The 14,624-nt window shown below is 44.5% G+C and overlaps 1 protein-coding gene across 4 annotated transcripts in view; it reads left to right on the top strand.

The window, feature by feature from the left end:
- Positions 1–14,624, top strand: part of dpp6a (dipeptidyl-peptidase 6a) — an 810,473-nt gene that overhangs the window by 720,045 nt on the left and 75,804 nt on the right. For all 4 annotated transcript variants that reach the window (XM_069914792.1, XM_069914791.1, XM_069914794.1 and 1 more), the window contains exons 14-15: positions 3,552–3,643; positions 12,975–13,022. In XM_069914792.1, the coding sequence (XP_069770893.1) occupies positions 3,552–3,643; positions 12,975–13,022 (140 nt within the window). The remainder of the gene's footprint in view (positions 1–3,551; positions 3,644–12,974; positions 13,023–14,624) is intronic.

The raw sequence follows: 14,624 nt of genomic DNA, 5'->3' as shown, positions 1-14,624 counted from the left end.
AGATTTATAATAAAAGTTTCAGGCTTGAGTCCTTCCTGAACAAAATGTAGGCAGGTGCCCGAACAAAATGGTAGCGGGAAGGGGTAGGATGAGGATGAGGGGTAGGCAGGAGGTAATAGGTGGATAAAGGATGGAGGGCACACCGGCAAATGGGGTGGGGTGTGGGCTCTGTGAATGGAGAGAGAAGGAAGTGGAGAGCTGGAGGAAAAGAAAGATATGGGGAAGACAGGGAGAGTGGGGAGGAGGCAAGCAAAAATCGGGGAAGCCAATGTTAATGCCACTCGGTTGGAGAATGCCCCGACTGAATATTAGGTACTGCTCCTCCAATGGGGTGGGGTGTTGGGGGAAGGAAGGTGTGGAAGACAGGCAGCAAAAGGAAAGATATCCAAGGAATGAGGACAGTGAGGGAATGGAGGAAGGGGGTTACCAGAAATTGAGAAATCGATATTGGTGTTGTTTGGTTGCAGACTGCCAGGATGGGATAGAAGGCATTATTCCTTATTTCCTTCCCTTTTCCCCCCCTTTTTGAGAATTTTGAGAATACAGGATAAGTTCCTATAAAATTACCACTAACTAATCTTATGGAATTTTTTGAGGAAGTTACCAAGAAAGTAGATGAAGGAAAGGCTGTGGATGTTGTCTACGTGGACATCCATGGAGAGGTTGTAAACTGTATTCAAAATTGGCTGAATGAGAAAAGATGGACAGTGGTAGTGGATGGTTGCTTCTCAGACTGGAAGCCTGTGACGACTGGTGGGCCTCAGGGATCAATGCTGGGACCATTGTTGTTTGTTGTCTATATCAATGATCTGGATGATAATGTGGGAAATTGGATCAGCAAATTTGCAGATGACACTAAGATTCGAGGTGTTGTGGACAGCGAGGGAGGCTTTCAAAGCTTGCAGAGGGATCTGGACCAACTGGAAAAATGGGGAAGAAAATGGCAGATGGAATTTAATGCAGACAACTGTGAGGTGTTGCAAGGTAGGCCATACACAGTAAATGGTGGGGCACTAAGGTATTCAGGGATCTGGGAATATAAATACATAGATCCCTGAAAGTGGTGTCGCAGGTAGACAGGGTTATGAAGAAATCTTTTGGCATATTGGCCCTTCATAAATCAAAGTATTGAGTACAGGAGTTGGGATGTTATGGTGAGGTTGTATAAGACATTGGTGAGGCCAAATTGCATGCAGTTTTTGTCACCTAACTACAGGAAGGATATCAGTAAGATTGAAAGAGTGCAGAGATTTACGAGGATGTTGCTGGGTCTTCAGGAGTTGAGTTACAGGGAAAGATTAAACAGGTTAGGACTTTATTTCTTTGTGTGTAGAATAAGGGGAGATTTGATAGAGGTTTACAAAATTATGAGGGGTATAGAGAAAGTAAATGCGAGTAGACTCTTTCCACTTCGATTGGGGGAGATAAATATGAAAGGTCATAGGGAAAAGGTTTAGGGGGAACATTAGGGGGATCTTCTTCACTTAGAGAGTGGTGGGAGTGTGGAATGAGCTGCCATCTGATGTGGTAAATCAATTTTTAAGAATAAATTGGACAGATACATGGATGGGGGAGGTCTGGAAGGTTATGGACTGGGTGGAGGTCAATGGGACTAGAGGAATAATGTTTTGACACAGACTAGAAGAGCTGAATGACCTGTTTTCTGTGCTGTAGGTTCTAAGGTTCTAAAACCATAGAACACTACAGCATAGAAACAGGGCTTTTGACCCTTCTAGTCTATTCCAAACTATTATTCTGCCTAGCCACACTGGCCTGCACCTAGTCCATATCTCTCCATTCCCTTCCCATACGTACCCATAGTTTGGTTTTATACAGTGCATCCAATAGAGCTGCAGTCTCACAGCTTTGGTGACCCGGGCTCAGTTCTGACCTCAGTGCTGTCTGTGTGTGGTCCACATGGTCCCTGAGGTTTCAAGGTTCAATATTTAATATGTTCATGAAATAAAAACAGTGTTATACTACATAAAATTGCCTTTTGCCTGATGTAAGGCAGACAGATTCAGCATCGACAGAAATTGCCTGAAGTGCAAAGGAAAGACCAGAGTCACCAAGTGTCCATGGATTAACCTCCAGCATCCCTGCAGCCTCCACAGCCACAGAGTCTGGCCCAAACAGTTGGCAGCCCTAGCCCTCCGTTATGATTAGGAACACTTCAATGCTCTAGGCACCCATTCACATCCTGGTTCTGATACCCGGTGCTCTTTCAGACAGTTTCCAGCCAGTCTCCAGCAGTCTGCAGCCTGGCGCGAGTCCCTTAATCGCAGTTTCCAGCAGCCCCCAGCTGAGGGTTCCTCTCCTCAGGTTACCAATAGCCTGTGTGGGTCCTTCAGCCGCCAAACCCCTCACTACTCCACCGTTGTGGTCACTGCCTGTGGGTCATCTCCTTCTCAGATGGGGGGGAGTGGCCCCCCCATATTCTGGCGCCCTGCACCAGACCTCCATTTCTCATGGCCTGCTCCTGATCATTGGCGCTGCCATCTTGGGCATAGAGTCTGCGGTTGCGGGATTTTAAATAAAACCACTGTTGGCTCCTTTAACAGGCTGCTTAAAACCTGCGTCGAGCTGATGGCAGTCAGACTAGGCAGTTAGACCCAAAGGGAGTATTGCGTCTCTGCTCCCCATTCTCCATCACAGCACCGCCATTACGGCAGCTCCGCCATTTCCCTGCAGGTTTCCTCCCACATCCCAAAGACGTAGAGGTGGTCCGGTTAATTCCTCGCTGTAAATTTCCCCTTAGGGTGAGAGTAAGCGGTAGAACAGCAGAATCCTGTTAGGATCGCAGGGAGAATGAAATGGTATAATATGAAATGAGGCAGCCCGGTTAACGCCGCGGTTAGTGCAACACTGTCACAGCGCCAACGACCCAGGTCTGTAAAGAGTTTGTATCTTCTTCCCATGTCTGCATGGGCTTCCTGTGTGCTCCCGGTTTCCTCCCACCCTTCTAAGGGCACCGAGGGTGTAGATAAATCGGGTGTAATTGGACAGCACAGGGATTGTGGCCATGCTGTACATCTCAGTTTTAAAAAAACGTAATTAATTATTTTTAAATTTAGACATACAGCATGGTAACAGGCCATTTTGGCCCACAAGCCCATGCTGACCAATTATTTCTGGTTAACCGGCAACCCTGGTTGGTTTCGAACGGCAGGAAGAAACCTGAGTCCCCGGGGGTAACCCACGCAGACACGGTAAGAAAACTTATCAACTCCTTACAGACAGCACGGGATTTGAAGCCCAGTCCCGATCCCTGGAGCTGTAATGACGTTGTGCTAACTGCTGCGCTAACTGTGGCGCCCCAATAAGTGGGTTGATTGTCAGCATAGACTTAGGTGGCCAAAAGGTCAATTCCCAAACTCTATGACCTAAATGTAAATGTAAAATTCACTTACATCAGCTGGAGAGTTCATTCCTGGAATGATTAAACAAATATTTTTAGAGGAAACCTCCAGGAAACAGCCAATAAAGAGCATATTCAAAAAGGTGCTGACTCGGATATAGATTAAGTCTGATTCTCCGCTTTCTACCTCTAGGTGAACAATAGTATTGATAACTTGCAATCCATCACCTCCGGGAATTGGGATGTGACACAGATTTTGACGTATGATGAACTTCATCAAAAAATGTAAGTCTCCAAGAAGGGCTCAAGTAAATTTAGGAGGGTTCAAATTCAAGTTTATTATCACATGTTGTACAGTGAAAAGGTTCGTTTTGCTTCCAATCCAGCAAGTCAACCCACACATAGGTACGGCAAATAAATCACAGACCAGACTGCCGAGTTACAGATAGGGTGGCCAAACGTTTGGTTTTAGGCCAGACCGTCCAGCGTTTTGAGTAATCTGTCCTCTGTCTGGCACCACCTCGAGCCAGACTTTAATCTGTCCTCCATTTGGGGGTGTAGGGGAAGAAGGGGGACACTTACCATGTTAAATGCGGCGTCCCAGGGTCCATAGGCCATGTTTCTTCTTGCGTGCATGCGCTAGTGCCAGCTGGCGTATGCACAATGGATTGGAGTACCGGGGCCACTAGCATCAGTTCCCCCTCCCTCCCTCCTGCAGACTTTCTTGTTTAACCCCATTTAACACAAGCCTGGTGCATAGATATAACTCATGGCCTATTCAGGGGCTTGCGACCTAGTTCAGCACTCACAATGATGAAGCATCAAAGGTCACCTGCTCCTACTACCTTTGATTTTGTTGAAACACTAAAACAAGGCTCAAGACAATGAAGAGGATAGATGATACCACAGTAAAACCCCTGGTATCCAGCACCCATGGGTATTGGTCGAAGCCAGATAAGTGAATTTTCCGGTTGGTGAGGTAACAGTGAGGCGGCCAATTTTAAACAATCATATTTTTTACCTATTTATTTTCCGTGATATTTTTGCCAGTTGCATGAGGCTGCCAATCACTTGAAATCTGGATCACAGGGGTTTTACTGTATTGGAAGAAAAGAAAGTGTGTTGATTTTTAATTCAAATGATCATTTGAGGCCCGGTTAGTGTCGCACGACGCTATTACAGCGGCAGCAACCAGGGTTCGAATCTGCTGTTGTCGAAGGAGTTTGCACATTCTCCTCGTGTCTGTGTGGGTTCCTCCGGGCACTCTGATTTCCTCTTGCCCTCCCAAAGCGTACAGGGGTTGGTGGTTCATTAGTGTACTTCGGGGGTACGGGCTCATGGGCTGGAAGGGCCTGTTACCATGTTGTACATCTCTCTCTTTAAAATATTTTTATTGATTTTATACATTAAAAAAAACAAACCAATACATAGTCCATATTGAATGCAAAACGAGCCAACTGTACCAATGGACCTTAACATTGCTAAAATACTTTCCATTAACCATATAACCATATAACGATTACAGCACAGAAACAGGCCAACTTGGCCCATCTAGTCCATGCTGAACATTCTCCCACCTAACCCCACTGACCTACACTCAACCCGTATCCCTCCATTCCTTTCCCGTCCTTGTTCATATCCAACTTCTCCTTAAATGCTAATATTGAGCCCGCCTCTGCCTCTTCGTCTGGAAGCTTCTTCCACACACCCACTGCCCTCTGAGTAAAGAAGTCCCCCCCCCTCATGTTTCCTTTAAACTTTTTCCCCCTAACTCTCAATTCTTGTCCTCTCATTTGTATCTCCCACATTCTTAAAGGAAAAAGCCTCTCTACGTCAACTCTGTTTATACCCCTAATAATCCTAAATACCTCAATCAAATCCCTTCTCAACCTTCTACATTCCAAAGAATAAAGACCTAACTTATTTAACCTTTCTCTATAACTTAGACCCTGTAACCCTGGCAACATTCTAGTAAATCTTCTCTGTACTCTCTCCAATTTGTTGATAACTTTCCTATACTTTGGTGACCCAAACTGTACACGACACTCCAAATTTGGCCTCAGCAGATTCCAGCGGATCCTCACTCCCTTTTTCTTTAGACAATTCCATTGACAATCCAGTTATCAGATACTCTGTGAGAGTATGGGTTCAGCTCAAGAAGCATTTTGGATTTCATGACTTTTTTCTTTCAAGTCCGATTTCATTCAATCACCTTTTCCAACCAGCTTTGCAAGATTCTGCTTTTCAAATTTGGCACAGAAAGGGTATTGAATATTTCATAGATTTTTTGGATAATAGTTTTGCATCATTTCAACAACTCTCTGAGAAGTACAATTTACTGAATACTCATTTTTTTAAAAAATCAGACATTTTCTTCAATCTCAATACCTGGTTTCTTTTGGGCACCAGATGTGAATGTCATAGTGGTACAGCTATTAGCCCTGTCTCTATGAATGTACTGTCAGGGCTGGCCCACCCCTGTACCTGTGACTCCTCCCCTCAGAATCCCCATAAAGGGTGTTACGGCCAAACTCCTCCCCAGTCATGCAGACAAAGCCCACCCCCTGGTGAAAACTACCAGCTTTCTCCTGTCGGTAGATGCCCAAACAGCATTGACGTTCATCAAGGATGACATCGCCAAGGCAGCTATGCATGCTGTAGATGAATCAATCCCGATCCAGGTGGAGAGTGACGCATCTGACTTTGCCCTAGCTGCCACGCTTAAGCAGGCGGACAGGCCTGGAGCACTTTTTTCCTGGACCCTCCAGGCCCCAAACTCTGACACTCAGCCATCAAGAAGGAGGCCTAGGCCATAGTGGAGATTTGCCAGTACCTGCTTCATTGGACGCACTACCTGGCTGGCAAATCGTTCATCCTGACTGACCAATGTGCAGACGCTTTTATGTTCAATAAAAAACAGCGGGGAAAAATTAAGAATGACAAGTACAACTATGAGATCTTGTACTGGCCCGGGAAGCTCAACAAGCACCTCCCCCACCACACCCCCCCCGCCCGATGTCCTGTCCTGGTGGACATGTGTCAACGCGCAGTTGGACCACCTCCAAGCCCTCCTCAACAGCCTCTGCCACGCCAAGGTCACCAGGCTCTACCACTTCGTTAGAGCCTGCAACCTCCCCTACTCAGATGAGGACATCAGGGAACTGACCTGAAGCTGCCTGGTCAGAGAAAGCTCACCTAATTAAACTTCAAGGGCCCACTCCCCTCCACCAACCAAAATGTGTACTTTCTCAATATTATCGCTGAATACTCACACTTCCCATTCGCCATCCCCTGCCCAGACATGATTATGGCTACTGTCATAAAGTCACTACGCAATCTGTTCACTCTGTTCGGATACCCCCCGCTATATCCATAGTGACCGGGGATCCTCATTTATGAGCGAGGAGTTGTGCCAGTGCCTGTTGGCCAAGAGCATAGCCACGAGCAGGACCATGAGCTATAACCCCTGAGGGAATGGCCAGATAGAAAGGGAGAACGCCACCATTTGGAAGGTAATTCTCCTAGCCCTCAGGTCGAAAGGCCTGTCCATTTCCCAGTAGCAAGAGGTCCTCCCTGAGGCGCTCCACGCTACCAGGTCCTCCTCTGTGCTGCCACTAATGCTACTCCGCATGAAAGGCTGTCTTCTTTCCCAGGAAGTTGGTGTCGGGAACCAAACTTTCATCTTGGCTGCCAACCCCTGGGCCTGTCCTGCTCTGTAGGCATTCCAGGAGCCATAAGACTGATCCCCTGGTTGAGAAGATCCACACAAACCCCCCAGTTTGCTTACATGAAGTACCAGGATGGGGGAGCAAGACACAGTTTCCATCTGGGACCTTGGACATGCAGGGGACCCCTCGATTGACCAAGCAGTACTCCCCCCCCCCTCCCCATGACCTAACCAGCCATCCGGCCCCACTAATTGTACCCGGCATCCCGCCCCAACCAAGGACTGAGCAACCTTACAATCCTATTAGCCCTCCTCAGCCACTCAGGCTGTTGTCCAAAACACAGCTCAGGAGCCAGCCCAGCAGCTGAGCCACAGCATGCCCTGCGACAGTCACAACAACAGACGAGACCACCAGACAGGCTGAACCTGTAATGGACATTGATCCACTTCACCCCACTGGACTCTGTTTTAAAAGAAAGGATGAACTGTCTGTATGAATGTACTGTATGGGCTGACCCGCCCCTGTACCTGTGACTCCTCCCCTCAGAATCCCCATAAAGGCTGTTATGCCCAAACCCTTCCCTCTGTACCTGCCTTAGAACCGGGGCAACAACATGTGAGATGTGCTGATGTCTTATGGTAATTAAAACCTATTAATCACAACTCAGTGTCTAATGTGGTTAATTGGTAGTACAACAGTTGTGGATACATTTTTTGCGTTAAGGTTTAATATCCTTTATTTAGAATCAATAGAATCAGAATCGGAATTTATTGGCATGAGCAAGTCATGAATTCGATGTTTTGCGGAAGCATCATGATGCAATCATTCATATTATAACCATCTTATGACATTACTATAAAAAAAACAGTGCACGAAAAGTAAGGCAGTGTCTTTGGTTCATTGATTATTCAGGAATCTGATAGCAGTGGGTTGAAGCTGTCCCTGTGCTGCTGAGTGCTCGACTTTAGGCTTCTGTACCTTTTTCCCTGTTGATAGCAGAGTAAAGTGGGCATGGCCTGGGTGGTGGGAGTCTTTGAGGTGGAGTATATTCTTGGCCTGAGAGTTGGCACCTCCATACCAGGCAGTAATACAACCAGTCAGAATGCTCTCCACAGTACACCTGAAGAAGTTTTCAAGAGACTTTAGTGACATTCCGAATCTCCTCAGATACCTCACAAATTGGTGAGCCTTCTTTGTGATTGCATCAACGTGGAGGCACCAGGTCAGATCCTAAGAGATGTTGACACCCAGGAATTTGACGTTCTTGACCCTCTCCACTACTGAGCCCTTGATGAGGATCGGGTCGTGTTCCCCTGACATCCTCCTGAAGTCCAAAATCATCTCCTTGGTTTTGCTGATGTTGAGCACAAGGTTGTTGTCGTTACACCGTTCACTGAGCTGATCGATCTCCCTCCTGGACCCTTCCTCCTTGCTGTTTGTGATCCTGCCGACCACTTATGATGAAATGGCTGACCTAAGGCCTGCCCTGATACTTAAAATTATAAATGCTTGGGAACAGGATTTAAATTTGTCCATATCTGAAGAGATCTGGGATTGAATTTTAAGGTTATTCAAAATGATGTTGTTATGTCCTCTCCATTGTTTATTACAATTTAAGGTTGTACGAAGGGCCCATATTTCTAAAGCCAAAATATCTCGTTTCTATCCAGAGGTAAACTTGTGTTGTGTGTTATGAGCCCAAAGGACCCCAAAACCCAGCAGCAATAGATATTCACCACAACAAGTAGTTATTCAAACAAAAGTTATTTTAATTATCTTTAAACATAAAAAAGAATCAAACTTTAACTTATCACTATTAACTTAACTAATCCAACTTAACCCCCTTCTAATTCTAAGCGGATTTGTATGTGATGTGTGTGTAAATTTAAGTTCTTTGGTTCACAGTTCAATCTCATTTCTCATTCTTTAAAGTTCTCTGGTTGCAGGAAATTCTTATACTGTGCACAGAATTTAACATGTATAAAGTTCACCAGGCTTTGGTGCTCGAAAGGCAAATGGTTACTGCTCAGGAAGGTTCTTGTAGATTGGCAGAGAGAGGTGTGTTGTTCCAGGATTTCCACAACTGAGGTACCACCATTAGTCGCCTCGCTAATGAAACTTGCCCCATCAGGGTTCTCCAGATGATAAACTCTTCCTTTCAGGCTATCACAGAGTTCCTTTCTGTTTCACTTATTCCAAGAGAAACATCAGATAGATAGCACTTCCAGCCATCCGCCACTCTGGAGCTTCTGTTTCAGTTCCAACAAGCTTCTCCTGGCTTGTTACAGCTGTGTGTGTCTTTAAACTCCCTTCTGTCTCTCTCTCTATCTGAGATTCAAATTGCCAACAGCATGTCCTTCTCTCTCTCACTTGCAAAAATCCCCAACCTTCTCCAGCAAACAATAGGAGTTAGTCTTCAGATCCATCTGTTGTTTTAGGTAAACAAACCTCTCAATGACCTCTGAGTGAACACTTTGCAAGGTCAAAAGCCTTGCAAAAAGGTCCAAAACAGACATCATTTCAATTAGCAGCTACTTTTAAAATGTGCATACCATTCTCCATAGTTTCTGTAAAGTCACTGAATTTGAATTCTTCAGTATTTGAAATAAGATCTATTTTAAAGTGTGTATATGTAACCTACTCTAATTTTACCAATTTATCTCCCAAAAATATTCCCAAATATTCCATCATATGTGATAAATGCAAGAGAGATGAGGCCTCTTTAATTTACATGTTTTGATCCTGTCCTAGTCTTTACAAGTTCTGGAAGAAGATTTTCAAAACTTTATCTTTAATCTTGGATATAAAGTTGGAACCAAATCCTTTGGTAGCACATTTCGGTTCAACGGGAGAAAATGATGTTTTGTTGACCCCAAATAACTGTTGCAACTTGTCTTTTACTTCCCTTTCAGCTAGTCGTGCTGTACTATTCAGGTGGAAGGATGCCGCCCCACCTACTCATGCTCAGTGGCTAAATCATATTATATTTGTTTAAGTTTAGAAAAGATTCGATAGTCAATCAATAATTCTAAACTTTGTGGGGACCGTTTATGAATTATTATCACAATCTTTAGATCTAATTTATAATCAGAGTTTTGTTGGTTTTTATCATTCATTTTTAGGAGTGAAGTTTATTGTTTTTTTTGTTCTGCAACGTTGTTGGGGGGGATGGGGTTTTGATTAACATTTGAGGATTTTTTTGTCTTTGAATATTATTATGTTATTATGGATGCGATGTAATATGTTGATTTGTGTGATTTCTTACTTGCATTTTGCATTCCGAATGAACATAGTTACTGTGTGTCAGGCAGGTCCAGATCATGGTGAATAGGGTTGCCCTGTAAGGCAATGTCGACCTGATGGGGCCCTAAGGCCACCTTCCACATTATATGATAGGAATCAGTCCTGTTGGTTTTGACAATAAAAGCTTTGCAGCTTAAAGATGAAGGTGAGAAATTTTCATCCTGAGGCTGGGGGGGTGGGGGGGGGGAAGGGGTGGTCTGCTCAATGGGGAGCTCTGTTAAGAGTAACTGGAATAGCTGGAGATTAAGGAAGGACAGTAGAGCTGTTTATAAACATGAAAGATGGTTCAGAGTGACAAAACTCACATCACAACAGAAGCAATGGAAATAAGTCAAACCTGATGAAAACAAATTAGTTTTTTACAGTCACAGTGTTCCAGGAAACTATTCCCAATTTCCCAGAACACAATCTGTATTAAAAAAAAATCAGAACGGGAATAAGGACTCATTTCCGTTCTGACATTTTACCTCCTTGACCCCAGTTATTTTCATGGATTACCTACATTCTAAGCTGAACTGCAGGCGATCCATGAACAATGGGCTAATGACTAGGACGTCCAGCCTCCTTAAATACCGCACTTCCGATTTGTGGTGTGATTATGGATAGTTGAAGTTTTGTTCATTCCTGTGGGAACAGCCACTCCGGGAAGGTAGGGAGACACTTCAGAATGGAAATACCACACAAGTTCCACGTAAAAAACATAATAAAGAAAGGTATGATTACAGTTGGGAACATTACATTGCAAAGAGATTTTAAAGGACTAAGTAATTTGGTCAAAAATGGTATTTTATTGTGGACAGATGTAAAGTCAGAATTAAAAGTGTAAATCATAACACTTTGCAAATGTTAAAAGAATAAGCATAGAGAGGGATGGAAGAGACTCAGTAGTTCATGAGCGTAGAAAGCAGGAACACAAAATAATACAATTCTGTTCCTTGCATCAAATGTATTAGAGGGTAGCTGACTGCACTTTACAGCTTTGTAAAACTCCAGTTTAACCATTTCCTGAAATTCAGGCATGATTTGATTAAAACTTTCAAGATATCACAGAACTATTGGATGGACGGACGGAATCCGATTTTCCTCGATTGGCATGTATTGGGGAGGAGACATGGTTTGAAATGTGCAGCCAAGCCATCCCGAAGTGAAGTTAGGAACCATTACAAAGTGCACCAACTGCATGCAGTGAGGTTGGATTCTCTTCAGTAAAAGGCAAGAGATTCAACTGTAACTTTCAAATCAGAATTCACATGCTGGAAGGGGGATCATTTTCAAGAGCGATCACAATTGGAAAAAGGTGCATTTTAGAACAGCACAGTGGAGGTCCCTCAGCCCACAATGTTGTGCGGACCTATGAAAACTTACCCCACAACAATCTAAGTTTTCCCCACCGCATACCCAGGATCCTTTATTGTTCACGTGTCTACCTGAATGTACCAGCTTCCATCACCACCCCGGCAATGCAATCCAGGCACCCACCTCTTTCTGTGTGAAAAATCTTACCTCTGACTAAAGTGTCCTTCCACTCACCTTGAACAGATATCCCCTCTGGTATTTGCTCTTCTCACACCAAATTTGCCTCTGTTCTACCAAATTAGCATCTCCAGATGGAATTGAGATGTTCAGCCACATGTAACACTGTTTAGATACAAGTAGTATTTCTATTACAGCTTTTATAATCTCAGGACATTAATTAGTCAATGAAGTACCTCTGAAGTGCAATCACGGTCGTGCTGCAGCTAACTTGCGACATCTGTCAAATAGCAAAGAGCTAATCACCTCGTCCTGTTGCTTGAGGTTTAAACATCAAGCAGTATACCAGAGAGAACGACCCCCTGATCCTTAAGAGCGGTGTCGTGGGATCTTTTAGAATATATTCATTGTTCCCTAAGTTGTAGATTGCTATCAAGAAATGACAGCAGGAACAGCTGTTTCAACTCCCTGTGTCTGCAGCAACTCTCAATGTGAAAGTGGCTGAGCATCCGGTGAGAATGCGGTTTGACCAAAGGAACTGCTCACACTAACCATCTGAGAGTTTCCCAAAGTCATAGCCTCTCCAGCCACTCCTTCTCATTCAAACCCTTACAGTACAAAGCTTTCCAGTTAATTCCCTTTCATAACATGGTTCCACCATCCAGGAAATAATTTGGTGAGCTTCCACTGAAGAAATACATCCTTGCCTCAGTGGGGATAATAGAGCTTGTATGTTATCAATGGGGCTCTAAATTATTGCAGCAAGACATCTTGTAATCAAATCCCCTTGAAATATAAAACAATATACTATTTGCAGAGGGGACAGTCTTATTTTACACAAAGATTGATTGATAACTGGAATGCACTGCCAGAGGAGATAGAATTATTCTGTTTAAGCAAGGCAGTTAAATGGGCAAGGCATTTGAATCTTACAGCCCTCAGGTAAGATCACTGTAGAAAAGGCAAAAAAGGAAAGCACGGATGTGATGGACCAAAGGGCCTTTAACTCTACTGCACAGCTCTGACTCCATGAATTACCCACCACTGTCGCTGCTGATCTGGTTTGCCCTGCCCATGTTTTAAGCACCTCTAATTTGTTAATGTATACTCTGCCCTATTGATACATTAGCATGGAAAGAAGTTGTTATTCAATTATTTTCTTTTATACGCAGTTACTTTCTGAGCACTGAGGACTCTCCTTTGCGTCGGCAATTGTACAGGTAGGTTATGTTTGGGTCTGCACCTGTGTGAACTTGCATCTGTGTACATTTGTCCATCTGTATTGTACTTCTATCCAGGGATGTATGTCTTCATGTGTGTTGTGCTTATGTGCATATGTTTGTATGCATGGCTGTGCATGTGCCTGTATGCATGTGTTTGTAGGTGTGTGCATACATTTCTATGTATGTGTATGCATTTGTATGCATGTGTGTGCATGTGTGGAGGTGGGATGTTTAGGTGTGTATTTGTATAATTGGTTTTGTGTATGTGTATGGCCAGATAGTTAAAGTTGTAAAATCACATGACACACGGTATGGAAACAGGACCGTTGGGCCATCATATCCATACTGGTCATCAAGAACCCATCTAATCCCATTAACTAGTACCTGTTCCATAGCCTCCTAAGCTTGTGAGAGGACAAGTGCCTGGTAGATGAGGGTAAGCGACAATGGCCCAGCTGCCCACTTAACCCAGGCAAACAGGGAACTCCCATGGATGCCCCTGGTGGGTATAGTTCTGGTGGGCCTGCTGTGATTGCAACCTGCCTTTCTTCCGAGAATCTGGTCTTTGTGCACTGTTCTGCTTCCCTGACTCAGCCCTGCAGAACCTGGGGCTACTCCTAGCATTTATAATGCTCACAAAAAAAAGTGTTCTCAGTCAACCTAAATGCCTTTAATTGCTCAGGAAACTGACCGTTTAAATTCTTTACTTCGGCCTCTGAAGCTTCTCCTTTTAAAGTACCGAGACATTGATGCCCAAAGGTAAAGTTTGGAATCATGCCTGTAGTTGCTCACTCAGTGAGTTTCTGATCGTCAAGATCACACCTGCGAGGGGAGGGGAGTCAAACAGAAGCGAAAAGGCAGAGGAAGGAAAAAGGACTCGGAGGGTGTCAAACTGCCATTTAGTGGAGGATGATACAAGGCCCAGAATTAAATTGCAATACACAAACGCGCTGGAGAAAACACAGAGGTCACACTGTTCCATAGACACTGAAAGGTAACCAACATTCCAAGCCTGGGTTTGCTGACGAAGGGCTCAGACACGAAACCCTTTACTTCCTAAGGAATGCTGTGCGACTTGCTGAGTTTCTCCATCTCTTTGGGGTATTGAATTCAATGCCATCCCTTGAGAAGGGCCAGTGTGTTGCAGAGAAGTGAGGAAAGGTCAGATTGAGCTGCAATACTCACAGTCACTAAAACCAGTGAAGCTGGTGCCTTAGGTCTCCAGAGACCGAGGTTCAACCCCGACATCAGAAGCCATCAGCGTAGATTTTGTAAGTTCTCTCCGTGACAGTCTGCATTTCCTCTGGGTACTCCACAAAACCAGTGAAGCTGGTGCCTTAGGTCTCCAGAGACCGAGGTTCAACCCCGACATCAGAAGCCATCAGCGTAGATTTTATAAGTTCTCTCCGTGACAGTCTGCATTTCCTCTGGGTACTCCACAAAACCAGTGAAGCTGGTGCCTTAGGTCTCCAGAGACCGAGGTTCAACCCCGACATCAGAAGCCATCAGCGTAGATTTTGTAAGTTCTCTCCGTGACAGTCTGCATTTCCTCTGGGTACTCCACAAAACCAGTGAAGCTGGTGCCTTAGGTCTCCAGAG

Source organism: Narcine bancroftii, chromosome 1 (genome assembly GCF_036971445.1).
Source record: "Narcine bancroftii isolate sNarBan1 chromosome 1, sNarBan1.hap1, whole genome shotgun sequence".
In the NCBI taxonomy this organism is placed as follows: domain Eukaryota; kingdom Metazoa; phylum Chordata; class Chondrichthyes; order Torpediniformes; family Narcinidae; genus Narcine; species Narcine bancroftii.
This window is presented reverse-complemented; position numbering and strand designations above follow the sequence as displayed.